Source organism: Manis pentadactyla, chromosome 15, assembly GCF_030020395.1.
Source record: "Manis pentadactyla isolate mManPen7 chromosome 15, mManPen7.hap1, whole genome shotgun sequence".
In the NCBI taxonomy this organism is placed as follows: domain Eukaryota; kingdom Metazoa; phylum Chordata; class Mammalia; order Pholidota; family Manidae; genus Manis; species Manis pentadactyla.
This window is the reverse complement of record NC_080033.1, coordinates 83328327-83343799: the sequence shown is the minus strand read 5'-3', so window position 1 is coordinate 83343799 and position 15473 is coordinate 83328327. Positions and strand designations below refer to the sequence as shown.

The 15473-nt window shown below is 58.6% G+C and overlaps 1 protein-coding gene across 1 annotated transcript; it reads right to left on the bottom strand.

The window, feature by feature from the left end:
- Positions 1-980: 980 nt before the first annotated feature.
- On the bottom strand, positions 981-13165 carry LOC118931645 (tubulin beta-3 chain). The gene is given in 6 exon segments (XM_036924323.2): positions 981-2319; positions 3001-3111; positions 3690-3798; positions 9070-9136; positions 9138-9191; positions 12201-13165. Coding segments are annotated over 6 exon segments (2367 nt in total). The 5' UTR covers positions 13151-13165; the 3' UTR covers positions 981-1243.
- Between the last annotated feature and the right edge of the window lie 2308 nt (positions 13166-15473).

Sequence of the window (15473 nt, the reverse complement as noted above, 5' to 3'; positions counted from 1 at the left end):
CCACCCCGCTGTGTGGAGGCCAGCAGCCCCTGAATCCCCCAGGGATGCGGATGGTGAGGACCCAGCTGCTGGGGCCCACGCACCACGTGGCCTCCTCAGTCATGCATGCCATGACTCAGCCGCCCTGTGGGTGAGGTGGGGTAGCACAGGGCTCGTGGTGGTGAACACAGCCAGCCTGGTGCAAAGCAGGCACCAGTTACTGGCATTTGCTTTCCACTTGCTCAGACCACACCAAAGGTGGGAGTGCCTCAGGGCCAGAGTCCCCCCAGCCCACTTCAGCTGCACTAACGCCCGCATGACGTGCGGAAGTGACTTTCATGTCCCACAAGTAGTTAGGCTTGGCAAAGACCCCCCTGGCCCCAGGGGGTGGGGTGAGGGAAGGCAGACTGGAGAGGTGTCTGGGCCCAGCCATGCTCCGTGTAGGCTCATGGTAGGATGGCAGGTGAGGCCTTCCTGGGTCTCTGCTTCATTCTAGGCACGTCCGCTCCTTCCAGGGGCCCTGCAGCCACAGGAAATGACAGCCAGGGGGCACATGGGGCCTACACACTGTTCCCGACCCGCCAGTGAGGGAGGGCTCAGGGCTCAACCCCCCAACATGCCACATTGTCATGGGGACCAGTCAAGGCCCCCATTCCTACCTCCAGTGTGGGTCTTGGGTTGCCTGCCTCTAATGTACAGCACACAGATAAGCCAGAGGAAAGCTCTGGACTGTGGTCACCCTATAGGAGTCTAGGGATTGTTCCCAAGTCACAGGAGAGCATTGCCTGGGGTTCTGGATGAGGCTTCAACCAGGCTTGGCCCATTCCTGCTCTGGCCCCACTTCCAGGACACCTGCAGGTCCAGGCACAGCCCTGTTTCAGCCACCAGCCTGGGAGTAACGACCCTTTTCCCTGCCCCCACCTGGCCCTCCCCATCCGCCCCTCCTCGTTCCTCTGGACCCAAACTTTAGAATAAAAAGAAATATCCAGCACCAGGCAGGGTATCTGACAGCAATAAATTTATTAAGTATTCCCCTCAAAATATAAACACAAACCAGTAAAAAAACAAAACAAACCTAAGACATCAGGCCTGGAGCTATCAATAGAGACAAACGAGTAACACGAGGAAGGCAAAGACTATCGCAGGAAGACAGAGCGGGGCGGGGATGCCGAGGGACAGACTGGGGGCTCTGGGCGGTGCGGCTGGGGGCGGTGCCGGTGGCTACGCGGCTGGGCTGTGAGCCGGCCCCACCCCTCCACCTGCCTCACTTGGGGCCCTGGGCCTCGGACTCCTCCTCGTCGTCTTCATACATCTCGCCCTCCTCCTCAGCCGTGGCGTCCTGGTACTGCTGGTACTCGGACACCAGGTCGTTCATGTTGCTCTCGGCCTCGGTGAACTCCATCTCGTCCATGCCCTCGCCCGTGTACCAGTGCAGGAAGGCCTTGCGCCGGAACATGGCCGTGAACTGCTCCGAGATGCGCTTGAACAGCTCCTGGATGGCCGTGCTGTTGCCGATGAAGGTGGAGGACATCTTGAGCCCACGGGGCGGGATGTCGCACACAGCCACCTTCACGTTGTTGGGGATCCACTCCACGAAGTAGCTGCTGTTCTTGCTCTGGATGGCCAGCATCTGCTCGTCCACCTCCTTCATGGACATGCGCCCACGGAAGACGGTGGCCACAGTCAGGTAGCGGCCATGGCGGGGGTCGCAGGCGGCCATCATGTTCTTGGCATCGAACATCTGCTGAGTGAGCTCGGGCACCGTCAGGGCGCGGTACTGCTGGCTGCCCCGGGCGGTGAGTGGGGCAAAGCCAGGCATGAAGAAGTGCAGGCGGGGGAAGGGCACCATGTTCACGGCCAGCTTGCGCAGGTCGGCGTTGAGCTGGCCGGGGAAGCGGAGGGAAGTGGTGACGCCGCTCATGGTGGCCGACACCAGGTGGTTGAGGTCCCCATAGGTGGGCGTGGCCAGCTTGAGGGTGCGGAAGCAGATGTCGTAGAGCGCCTCGTTGTCAATGCAGTAGGTCTCATCGGTGTTCTCCACCAGCTGGTGGATGGACAGGGTGGCGTTGTAGGGCTCCACTACCGTGTCGGACACCTTGGGCGAGGGCACCACGCTGAAGGTGTTCATGATGCGGTCGGGGTACTCCTCGCGCACCTTGCTGATGAGCAGCGTGCCCATCCCTGACCCGGTGCCCCCACCCAGCGAGTGGGTCAGCTGGAAGCCCTGCAGGCAGTCGCAATTCTCACACTCCTTGCGCACCACGTCCAGGACCGAGTCCACCAGCTCGGCGCCCTCCGTATAGTGGCCCTTGGCCCAGTTGTTGCCAGCCCCACTCTGACCTGCAGACAGGGCGGATAGACAGTCAGACCTCCAGTGCCTGCTCCCATCTATGAAGTAACGGTGCCCCCAGCTTCTCACTCCAGGCTCTCCACATCAGCTATGCTGCGTTGGAGACCCACCTGTCTGGTGCCCAGTGTTAAGTGCTCTGGACAGGCACTGAGAACCTGGAGTTGCCTCTGCCTCGAGGCCATCCTGGGTGAGTCCATCCCCTCCAGCCCACCTCCACCCTCTGGCCAGCCCTGCTGGAAGCATGAACTGCAGCCTCTAGAATCCCTTGCAGCTCAGGGTCTGGGTGTGGATCGATGCACACGGCCAGGGTACTGAACTCTGGAAGGCAGAAGCCAGATGCAGCCCTCTTCCTCTTGCTGAGCCAAGCCCTGCAGTCCTGCTGTCAGGGCGGCTATGCTCCCCTCAGATCCAGTCCTCCAAAGACCCCAACTTCTGTCCCACCAGCTGACAATCCTGTTATCTTAATTCTTTTATACGTCACTCTTACTGAAATACACGTGTGGTTTCTATTTACTGCACAGAACCCTGTGGGTCTCTTGCCAACTGCCCGCTGGGGAGATCAGCTCTGCTCTGCAAGACCATGGCGAGGGGCAACCTTGCTCTTGTTTCTGCTGTTCTGGATCTGCCTGTGATGGGATCTGCCGTCAGGGTGTGGGACAGTGGGGCCTTACCGAAGATGAAGTTGTCGGGCCTGAAGAGGTGCCCAAAGGCCCCTGACCGGACGCTGTCCATGGTTCCAGGCTCCAGGTCCACCAGGATGGCCCGAGGTACATACTTGTGAGCTGAGGGGACAGGGCTGGGTTATGTAGGTGACAGAGGCTCAGAGACTCCTCCTCTCTAAACCCTGTCCTGGCCTGCCAGCCTTCTGCTCTAGCTATTAAGAACTCAGACTCGGATCAAAGAGGCTAGAACTACATTGAAATGGGGATCACACTCAGCACCATGGACAAACAGGACCAGAACCCGCGCCTACTTGGGCCGGCTAGCATTTCACCAGTTCAAAATGGGCATCATTTTACACCAGTTGCTCAACAGCTCCTGCTGGAGCCCCCTTACAGTTGATCCCTGCTTGGGTCCCTCCTGTGGGCCTCTGAGGGGGCCTTCAGGACTCTGCCAAGCCCTGTCCATTCCCCTGGGCTGTGCGTACGGGTACAGGTAGTGGGCTCTAGGGCAGGGCCTGGTTGTCTCCTGGCCATTAAACATGTTTGATGGCAGTCACTGGGATTCCTTGTCTTTATTCTGTGAGTCTTTGGTCTATAACTGCCAGCCAACCAATAGTTGGGTAGAGATGCTGGGATCCAGCAGTCAAAGTGCCCTCCCTCCCCTCCCTCCAGGTCAATGATGGGGGCTGGGGACTCACAAGATGCCTCGTTGTAGTAGACACTGATACGCTCCAACTGCAGGTCTGAGTCTCCCACATAGTTGCCACTGGGGTCTATACCGTGCTCATCGCTGATAACCTCCCAGAACTGAGGGGAAAGGAGGGAAAGACCATGGTGAGGGGTGACTTTGCTTTTTTCTATTGATCTGCTTGTGATGGGGTCTGTCACCAGAGTGTGGGACAGTGGAACCTTACTGAAGATGAAGTGGTCAGACCTGATGAAGTGCCCAAATGCCCTTTCCCTCCCATGGCCTTGTAGCCCTAGGTGTAAAATTAGGGGCTTGGACCCAAAGCCGGCATTAGCTCCTCTGAGTGACTTCAGAAAAGAGCCCCACACTCTGTCATCTGTCAGAAAATTGTTGCAATAAACATGCACATCCAAAGTGACCAGGATCCCAGGCTGGTTCAGGGCTCAACAGACACAGACCCAATTCTGCACTTGCTGATCAGGGGCCTTGGACAAGCCACTTCTCCATGAGGGGTTTGTAATAAATTCCCTCTTAGGGTAGTTTCCATTATTCCCTTTTTTCAGATGAGGAAACTGAGGCACAGAGGTGGTAAAGAGCTGCCCACAGTAACTGACAGATAGAATCCAGGATATGCGTGCTCCTCAGTGTCAGGGTCTGCCTCAGCCAACAAGAACAACAGGGGCCCAAGTGGGAAAAGACTTGCCTGGGGTTGCCCAGCCTGTCCTCAGAGCCAGCACAGGCTCAGCGCCCAGGACTTGCTCTCCACACTGCCTGTGCCTTCCTGCCCTGCTCCCACTTGGGCAGGACCCACAGTGCTTCTCAAACTCTGGTCCCACTGTGGAGGGCAGGAGAGCCCAGAGCAGGGCTGAGACTTAGGAACTGGTCTTCCCCTTCCCAAATGTGTAAACTTGGCCAGGCCCCGAAGACTCTCTGTGCCGTGGGGACCACATCTGTTCAGTGTGCCTGATGATGAAAACAGGTCTTTGTGGGAATAAAGCAAGTTAATCATGTGAAGCCTGTCAACAGGCAAGATGGATGCTGAGTGCTGTGGGATTATTAGCACATATGTATGCAATGAAGACACAACCCTTGGGTGCAGGCTGCACCGAACTCTGCCCCCCAATCCCCCAGGGCATTCCCAGGCTGGCAGGGAGCAGTCAGCCCACAGAGGCAAGGTCACTGGTCACATGCTACGACTGACTTCCCAGCACCTTCTTTGCTACTCAGGGTCGTGGTGACTTCAGAAGATGAACGGGTATGGAGACCTCGAGGAGGAGGCCTCTGCGTGTGAACCATGTACTGGAGAAAAGACTGCTCGGTGAAGCAGCTAGAAACCAGCTTGCACGTGCCGTTCTGTGTACGGCCATCTCTGAGGCACACAGAAGCTGCTCCAGGCAGCTCTGACTGGGAATATGGTCCCAGGCTGGGGGAGAAATTTCTTTTCCCTTGATTCTTGTAGAATTCTTTGTCACGCACACGTTAACTTCTCAAAAAAAAAGATTAAAAAATAAATTCAACTGGTAAGTATGAACAGTGTCACTATTATAAACTGCACAGAAGAGTCTTGGCAGCTCACCCAGAAAGACTATTAGGGACCATCTCTCAGTGAGGGTGGCAGCTGGGTGGACTTCTTCCCTCCCTTGTGCATTTTTGTCATTGCCAAGTTTCCTTTTTGCATTAAGTGTGTATTGATTTAGAATAAGAAAAAATAAACACACAGAAATGTCACTGAGGCGTTCAGGGCCTGAACAGAGCTTCCTACCACTCCTCGGCTCTCCTCGCCCTCCTTAGCCCTGAGGCTGCCTGAGCGCTTGAACTAGGGGCCTTGCTCCCCGCAGCCCTGGGACACCCAAAGCCCTTGGCTTCAGGGACATCCACAGCCCCTGTAGAGGAGGGATGAGCTTGGGACAGTAAGTGTGAGGCCAGGAGAGTGACTCAGCAGTGGTGCCATCAACACATCTATAGAAAGTATCGTCTCCTGGGGGAACAATGGACCAGGGTGAGGGCAGATCCCAGCACCAGCCAGTATGTTCTGGTGACTTCACCACTCAGGACTTCAGTTTTCTCATCTGCAAAGTGGACACGTTAATGGTACCCACACCAAGTGGTTAGTGAAAGGCCTGACACTTAAAAGCATTCAACAAATGTCTGCTTCAGTGAGTTAAGAAGCCTTAGGTGCTATTTAAGTTTGTGAAGCCACATGCATGGGTAACAAATAAAAACAAAAGGTAATTTTTAAAAATCACTATCCTTTGGAATACTGTGATGCAGTAAAAGATCATTATTGATATAAGCAGCTCTCCAAGACACGTCCTTGAAGCTTGAAAAGGCACATTGCACAATGATATGTAGAGTAAAAAAGGAAACCTCACAACAGATGCTATATTTTTCTACAATGATGCATAGGTGCTCATGCACAGGTAACAGACTGGAAAAATGGAAAACAAGCTTGTCCCACTTGAAGGAGGGGTGAAGTGGTTAACGGGAAACTTTAGCCTTATCTGCAACGTTTCAATTTTTAAGAAGAATATATTAATGCCTTTGTAATTAAAAACTAATAAAAATTGTAATGTAAAATTAACGAACAGCTTATTAGTGAAATATATTATGTAACATTTAATAAGCGATAAAGTGCAATTTCGCCAATTAAGTAATTGTGATTATCACTACAGATGAGACACCTGCCAGATGGCCGTGGGCCCACACCAGGTCTCCGATTTCAGACCCCACGGCGGCGTTTGCAGGGATGGTCCCGGTCCTACGCCCTCGGCGCTGTCCAGGGTGCTGACCCCTTTCCGTGCCGCGCTCCGGAGCGGGGAAGTGGCCCTCCGGATGGAGGGCTGGAAGAATCAGGGGCGCTGCGCCCTGGCAGGACCCCATGCCTTTTCCCACCGGCCCACAGCCAGCACCACCCAGACCCAGGAGGGGCTGGGAGAGGGGGCGGATTCGAGGAAACCAGGAATCCCTCCTCCCATCGGCAGTCAGGGCCAAGGCCCCGCCCCTCCGAGGCCCCGCCCAGCGGCCGGGAGGCGGGGGGCACAGACAAAGGCTCCAGGGGGGCCCTGCCCGACTAGGGGCGGGGAATGGAAGGGGGGGTCCTCGGACGCATTCCCCCGTTGTGGGGATTCGGGAGTCCCTCGCCCATCCTGACGTACCAATGCAACCCTAGACTCAAACTCCCTCCCTGTCCCTCCGGGACAGGTGCCTCAACATCCCCGAACCTCGTTCTCCTCTTTGGGGGAAGGGCGATGCCTGCTCCCGCCTCATCCCTGGGAGGTGATGTGCAGAATGCATGCACCCGGCAGAACAGTGCCTAACACGTAGTGGTCATTGTCACGAGTCGTCAATGCCATCGTGCCACCTCTGAGCAGAGGCGTGTTCTCTCCCCAGCCCCGGATCGCCCAACCCTCCCTACATCCCTCACAACCAGGCCCCGCCCTAAAGCCCACTACCTATACCACTGAGCCAGGCAAGGACCCCAAAAGGGAAAGCAGCCTCTCTGCCCATCCCAGTCATCTGTTGCTGGTAATGGACAGGAAAAGTCTGCTCTTCCCTCACCAGGGAGCCCACAACAGCATGGGAGTGGGACACTGAGATGGTCAAGGTGCATGGGTAGGGCAGAGGCCAGCACAGGCGGGGCAGGCAAAATCCCCACCCGTGCCTGGCCCAGGGGCTTTGCTTTCTTCGGGTTTGCCCTCTGGAGACTTTCTGGGGCAGCGTGCTGTAAGGAAGCTGCTCAACGGCGTCCACCCTTGGGTCACCGTAGAGGCCACCGATGGAAAAGGGAAGAAACATTCCTTCCACCCAAAATACACCTCTCTCGTTTGAATTGTTAGAAACGATCAGATAATAATTTTTAAAAACAAACATAACTTAAGAAAATCAACCCAAAAGGAAAAAAAAAGTAATGCGCAAACCCGAGGGCCACAGACCTGAGAGGCAGGAGAGCAATGTCTGCTGAGGGCACTGTTCCGCACTCAGGCCTCCGCCTCTGCCTTGCCCGCCCCTCACTGAGCCGCGGCCTGGGTGCGGACCATCCTTCGCCCGACATAGGAGCGGGCATCACTGGATCACCATTCCCGCGGGCACAGGCGGACTCGGGGCCGTCCTCCCTCCCTGCAGTGACCCGCGACCCTCCTAGCAGCAGATGCTCAGGGCTGCCCGGGCCCCCGAGACCACGTTAATGAGCCCTTGGCCCCTCCCACCGGGCCAGGGCAGCTGTCGGTGACTGCCCCAGGAGCCCGGATTTGATTTGAAGCCGTCGACCCCCAGGCCTGCCCCTCCCCTACCCCTTTCCTCGGGCAGGCACAGCGTCTGCTGGGATCAGGGAGTTTCCCGCTGCCATCCCCGCTCGCCCCCGCCCCCGCCCCGCATCCCAGGCACCTCCACCCCAGAGCCCAAGCTGCAATTTACAATTCAGCCACGTGGCCGCCCCAGCCCTGTGGTAATTAGGTTTTTGTTCTTGCCTGGTTTCCATGGCAACATCCTCTAGAGGCCGCCTTTCCTCGGCCCCTTCCCCTCCAGGACCTGTCTCCTCCCACCGACTCCGACAGGAAAAAAGCTCGCACCCGTCCCCTCCCTGGGTCACTGGCCTTGGTCCTGACAAAGCCACCCCTTCCCACGTTGTTCCGAGCGGACCCCCGGGCCAGCAGGACCCACCCACCCAGCCCAAGCCCCGCGCTGGACATCTGAGGGACGGAGAGCCGGAGGCAGCGTGTGACCTTAGGAAAGGACAACCTCCCAGACTTGGGGACATGACCCCTGTCTCCTGGGTACGCGTGGGAACTGCATTCAGTCCCAACATCTGTGAGGTGGGCTAACAATGGGGATGCGGTGATGCGGGTCTCCACCCGAGTCCGGCTTTGTTCCCAGTCCAACCCCAGAATCGGCAGACCTTGTGTGGACGACGTCCAACCACGGGGGTGGCTGCCCAGGCGGGGCCAAGCTGAGGGACAGTCCAGTCCTGGACCAAGGTCATCCCGTGTCCGGGCCCAACCCCTCCCCCAACAAAGGCACAGGGTGGGGCCAGGAAACCAAAGGTTGTCAGAGCGAGCCTGGGGGCCTGGGGGCGGCTGTGGCCGCTGGGGGGGCATCCTGTCCCCGGGGAATCACGACGGCTTTGAGGGCGGTGCCCCACCCAAAATGCCCACCGCCCCCATCTCGATCAAGGCTGAGCTGCGACCCCAACGACGAAGGCCACGGCCAACAGGGCCCCAGCTGCATCGCCGCGCTGCGCACCCCGCCCGAGGCTACCGAACAGGGGCAGAAGGCGGCGGCGCGGCGCGGGCAGGGCGGGGACCCGGGGGGACCCCTTTGTTCTCGGCTTGAAGAGCGAGCGTGGCTCCGGGTGCGGCTCTCCGCTTCCCTCCCCCGGGGGCGCGCGGCCTCACCTTGGCCCCGATCTGGTTGCCGCACTGGCCGGCCTGGATGTGCACGATCTCCCTCATGCTCGGGCGTGGGGCGGCGGCTGCGGGACGCGCGCGGACGGCGGGCTGGCTGCGGAGAGTCGGCCGCCCCGCCGCCCGCACTTATAGGTCGAGCCCCGCCCGCCGCGCCCGGGCGGCGTCTCCGCGTGGCCAATCGGGGCGCCGCCGCCAATGCGGCACCGGCCTGCAGCCTCGGCCCCGGGCCCCGCGCCGCAGAAGGAGGGGCTGGTTCCGGGGGGGACAATGGGAGCCCCCTTGGCCTCGGGCCCCGCCCCGTAGCTTTGCACAGAAGGTCTTTCTTTGCAAACCTGTTTTGGGACCCATCCCATATGCCCACCCCGAAAGGCCGAGATGGACGCCTCCCACGCCCCGTCTTTGGCATGAAGGGACAGACAAGGGACTCCGAGCTCCGCTGGATCCTTAGGGGTGGGGGCGCAGGAAAAGGCTGCAGGAGCTGCTGAACGCTGGAGAAGGAAGCAGGGCAGGCTCAGAAACGTCTGAGTAGAGCGGCTGTGAGTGAGGGAGGGAGGGCGGTGGCGGGTTCCAAAGGCACTGGAGCGTCACTGTCCTCTGCAGTGGGGGTGCCACCTGCGCCGCCTACCCGGGGGGCTGCCATGAGATTCCAGATGGACCCTGCCAGTGGATGTGGGGATGCTTTCGGCGCCACGAGTCACGCCACCAAGTTGTAGCTGCTGCTCAGGAATACTGGTGTCAGGAGTGGTCATAAGGACCCAAGTCAAGCGAGGGATCTATAGGGCAGGGGATGGCGGGTGGTGGCTTCCGTCTGACTCACTCCCTGATGTCACCTGTACCCCTGGACCCTTGGTTCAAGTGAGGCCAACGAAACATGGAAGGGGGTGGCTATGTGGGGAGTATGTGCATCAGGGGCAAACTGAGACAGAGTCCTCGTTTCAGAGGAGAAAGGAGGGTGTGAAGTGGACACGGAGCACAAACCTTGCATTACACCTACATATACCACTGGCTTAATGTTCTCCTGGGGTCAGACATGACAAAGGAGTCATCTCATAACAAGGTCCTTCTGATGATTCAGTAACAAACCCTTCAGGAAGGACCTCAGCCACAGTGCGTGGACGTCTTACAAGCAGCAGATCGAGCAGGCCACGGGTGCCTTTGTCCAGGCTGTGTCCCCAGGGGTGTGCTGTTGTGCCTTGTATGTGCCCCTCTCTTTCCCTTCCTGAAGCTCCCCAGTTTGACTAGTCTAGAAATGGATCTTTTGTTCTCAGGAGACACCCCTCCCCCACAATATGTCCATGATGTGGCTTTCTGTGGTTGGCTTCTGGCCACCTGGAGCCCCTCCCTGTCCCTGGTCAGGGGGGCCCTTGCTGAGCATTTTGCTTTTCCCAGGACTCAGCTGTGCCTCTCTGGGCAAAAAAAGAAACTTTGCAGCATCCTGTCGGCCAGGACCCATCACCCATCTGCCCTGCCTCCCTGCAGGCTGGCACTGGGCCAGGCTAGCTCCCCTTCCATCCCCAGAGGGCTTTGGTGCCAGGTTCAAGGCTGACTCACTGTCTTGTCTCCCAGCAAAGGCTGGCCCTGCTGGGAACCAGCTCCCAGCTCCATGGCTGGCAGTCAGGGCTAGAGCTGCCAGCGTGGGTGGGGACTGGCAGGGACAGAGCTGGGGTGGCTGGTCAGGGGGCTGCAATGGCTGCAGGCATTACTAGCCTGCCTGTGAGCTAGCTGGTACCATCACTGTTGCCTCCACTGAGACTGCCAGGAAGGGGCTTGACTATGCTCAGTGTCTGTGGGGGATACCAGGTGGGCTCCTCAGGAAGAAGCCCAGGATTGCAGCAAAGGGAGGACCCAAGGGCTCCCAAACCAGGCCACATGGTGCACCCCAGATGCTCACTCTCCGGGACTTGGACACTCCCTGAAGTCCCTGGGCAGCCTCACCCCATTGTGGGAGGCCTTGCCTCAAACACCTCCCGGAGCTGGCTGAGCACTGACCCCGCTTCCAGGAGGGCAGTGCTAGAGAAAGCAGCCCCCAGCACCCCCTGCACCGTGGGCCCCTGGGGCACCTCAGAGCAGACATGGAGGAGGGGCTGCAGGACCAAAAGTGGGTCATGGTGGTCCAGCTTCTGCTGCAGCTGAGGGCAGGCTGGACAATATGCCAGTCTCGTCATCACGGAGGTGACCTGATCAGGGGCAGCTGCTGCTCCTAACTCTTGCTGCTCTGGGCTAGAGTTTGCACCATGGAGAGAGAGCAAAGATGCAGGATCAGAGTAGGTGTGCTTTGGGTCTCCATGCTTTTCCCCTTGGGCAAAGCCTCGGGCACTGGGGATCCTCTGGGGCTGTGGTTTCCTCACCTAGGCAGGCCAACCATGGTTTCAGGGACTTACATCTCCCTGCTCATCCCTCACACTCCACCCTTTCCCCCTTCCTCTGCTCTCAAGCTTCAAGCAGCTTCTGGAAGAAGCCAAGGCAGATGACAATGAGGCTGTATTGAGCATTTATTACCAGACCACTTCCTGGCCCTGAGACCCTGGGCACTGGCTGCTGATTCAGACCCACAGCCTCTGCCTTGCGAACAGGCATTGGCTGGCACCATCTGCTGGGTGCACACAGATGGGCTGAGTGCCCAGCTCTCCCTCCCACAGAGCCTTAGGAGGTATCAGCTCCACCCTCCCACTGTGACTCCTGCAGTCATGGTCCTGCTCGATGCAGATTATTTCCTTCTGAGCAGCCCTGCAAGGCCAGGTCTTGCTGGTCAGTCCTTTCTCCAGAGGCCCTCCCTGGGAACAGCACTCCTGAGGACTCTTGCTGCCAACACAGACTTCACATCCCAGTGGGCAGAGGCACAAACCCCGGAGCTGGCAGCAAAGGAGGATGAGGGTGGGTCCATGGAGCTGGAGTGGGCAGCATGTCAGCCGTGACCCACCATCTCCTCAGCCTCCTGTATTCCCCACACCTCCTCCTGGAGATTCCTTATTCCTCTCTGGTCCTAGAGGGCCTGTGTGTCCACACCTTCAGATGCTGTCAGCCTGTCCTATCTGGCACACAGGAATTGGGCCACATGATGTCACCACTTCCCTCTGCCCAGCAGCCTGGCTTTGGGCCTGCAGGCCCCCTCCCCTCACCAAGAGCACAGCAGCACATCTTGGAGTGTCTTTCGCAGCTCTTGGCTGCAGAAAGCATAGATGAGGGGGTTGACGATGGAGTTGCATATGATGAGGGTGAGGAAGAGATTGAAGTTCTTGAAGATGCAGCTGCAAGTGGGGTGCTGAGGGCACAGGACGATGAGCAGGAGGTACAGGAAGAAGGGGCCCCAGCAGAGGAAGAAAATGCCCAGCAGGATGGTGAGGGTGGCGGCCCCCTTGAGGCTAAAGCCCTGGTTAATGGGACGCTGCCTCTTGTGGAGCTGGGCATTGCCCCGGGCATGCTGGCACGCACGGGTGAGCATGTGGGCATAGAGCATGACCAGGAGCACCAGCATGGCCACAAAGAAGCTGACCAGACAAAGCAGGGTGGCCTTGTGGCGGCCATAGGCAGTAAAAAGCATGCTGGAGACGGCACTGGCCACCCAGATGGCCAAGATGGCTCGCCACGCCCGGGGCAGAGTCACAATGCTGTGGTATCGCAGTGCATAGAAGATGGAGAGATAGCGGTCCACGGCGATGACACCCAGGAAGCACAGGCTGGACACCATGGAGCCACAGATGAGCCCATCGATTATGTCCTCCAGCTGCTGCACCACGGCGGCCCTGGTGGCCAGAGCGCCCGCCTCCAGCAGCAGCATGACAGCAGCCTCCAGTACGTGGCTCCCACTCACCAGCAGGTCAGACACAGCCAGGCAGCCGATGAAGTAGTACATGGGTGAGTGCAGGTTGCAGTTCTTGGCAATGACGGCCACCACCAGCACATTCTCCACCAGGCTCACCAGCCCCAGGCTGAGGAAAAGCCCATCGGGGACAGAAGCCTCCAGACACTGAGGCCCAGTCTGGTTGGCAGGCAGCCCGAGGTGGGGGGTGGCAGGGGAGGTGGAGTTGGGGTCACCTAGCAGCCTCCTCTGGGGCCCCTGCACGGGCATGGTCCCACCAGGGAGCAGGAAAGGGTCCTTTCTGGGTGTTCCGCTCAGCTCATGGTGCCGCTGCAAGTCTCCCATGGCCCCTAGGACCTCACACTTACCCTCTCCCTAGGTGGACAAACATCGGCCCTGGCACAGCCCAGCCAGAGAGGCCGCTCTGCTCGGGAGTCTGGCGGCTTCCCAGCCAGGGCCCCAGACTCCGCAGCGCCAGCCCCGATGCCTCCAGGTCCCCAGAACTCCCCGCCTCTTCCTTGGTGTGTTTGCTCAGGTCCCGACGTTCCTATGCCTCTCGCTACTTCCTGGTCAGCTGGGCCTCCTGTCTCCTCAGGCCAGGGGTGGGCTAAGGTCCCAGGAGAGAATGGAGCCTTTCTTGGAATCTTTAAAGTCCTCCACTGGGCCCCTCCTCCTGAGGGCGGCCGCAGAATGTGTGTGCACCCGAAAATGCTCCCCAGCCCATCGCCAGGTGGTGCAGATGGCACCCAGGGCTGACCTGGCTCTGAGGGCCCCCGGGTTCCTGGGGACAGCTGCACGTCTCACCTTCTGGCTCAAAGCCACTGCAGTCTGGCCAGCCTCACCTGCTTAGCCAGCTGGAGCCAGCCTGGCCTCTGCTCCAGGAGTCTGCGTGCATGGGGTCTGCTCTGGACCGGTCCCAAGGCCTCTAGCCTTCCTCCAGGCCCCTCTCAGACACTGCCAAGCTCCTTGAAGCCATCCTCAACCCTGCACCTGCCTGATGCATCTCTGCCTCAAGAATAGCCATTGGCTTTTGGCCATCCCCCCCACCCCAACCTGTAACTTCCCACCCCACGTTAGAGCTACCTGAAGGCAGCCTTGCGGCTTCCCGACAGGAAGGACACCACAGGCCCCGAGCCAGGAGGCACTTCAAGGGCGGACCTCTGTCTCCAGCCACGTGGTGTCCCGTGCGAGCTGTGTGGCGGTCAGGAATAGCCCTACGGGCACTGTGCTCACTTCACTGGGGCACTCCCAGCACTTTCTCACAGAAGACAGAGTGTGTGGACCACAAACCCTCTTCTGAAGGCAGACCTTAAAGGGAGCTCTTGAAAGTGTGTGTTATCTGTGATATTCCTGTTGGGAGTCTGTTCTCTAACCCACGAAGAGCCAGATGGCCTCTGACGGGCAGTGCCCGCACACCCACACACATGATCACAGTGTCCACTTAGGAATATGCACCTCTCCTGACACCTGCATCGCACACCTTACAAAGCTCTTTCCACCCTTTCGTGCTTTTTATTGAGTGCATCATACACAAAAGTACAGATTACAGATACGCAGGTTGATGGATGTTGCTAGCTGAACACAGCCTGGAAAGTAGATCAAAGGTCAGACTGACCCAGACCAATCGATCAACAAAACTTGAAGGACCAGGGCACCTTGGGCGGCCTCTTGCCCTGGGGGAGCCACACCCTAAGCAATGCTTAATTTTGCTGGTTCTGGAACCTCCCATGCAGAGACTGAGTTTGTACCTTCCTCTGCCCAGCAGAGACGCCCTCATAGCTGTGCATAGCGGCTGCTAATGAATAGACCACGTCGGGCAGCTCCCATCTTCCTATTAGTCTGCTGGAGTTCCCCCCCCATCTTGGTGGATGCCACTCCTGTTTCCACTGGGCAGAGCCTAAGTGCGGGCCTGAGTGGTCAGAAGCACAGCTTTCCCTTTGGCAGATTTGGTCAAACCACCTTCCAAACTGGTGGACTGTCTACCAGTTCCTGACGGTGCAGAACCCCCGAGTCCTTGTGTGGAGGATGAGACACAGCGCTTGCGAAGCTCCGCGAGAACCAGGCCCAGGACCGCACACCCCCTCCCACTCTCTCCTCCTGGTAGCAAGCCCCAGGAGCAAAGGGCCCCCACCCCGATCCCAGGCTGTGCTGGCACTGCCACCCGGAAGACATCTCTGTCCCTGCCCCACAATTCCTGGGCCTCCCCCTGCAGCCTGTCTGTCCCCAGGAACCACCATCCAGGCCTCTCCCACCTCTGGAGGCACGGAGAGCCCACTGGGTGGGCAGTGCCTTGCCTCCTGCTCCAATGTCATCACGGTCCCAGGGTGTATTGCTGACTCCACAAACGAGGCCTCCGAGATGGACACACGTACCTCAGCCTCCCCACCCCAGTCTGGGACCTCAAAGGTGTGAGAACTAGCAACCCTCTTCCGAGCAAGGCCTCCCGATTCCCCAGCTTGTTCTCCTCAGCTGTGCCTGTGGGGACTTTGTGGGAGGGAGAGAGCAGGTACAGCTGAGCTGGGAAAAGCCAACTCTGTCTTTGGTTATGGTCACGGGGTGACGTCTAGATGAAATCTCAATGCTTAGGACAATT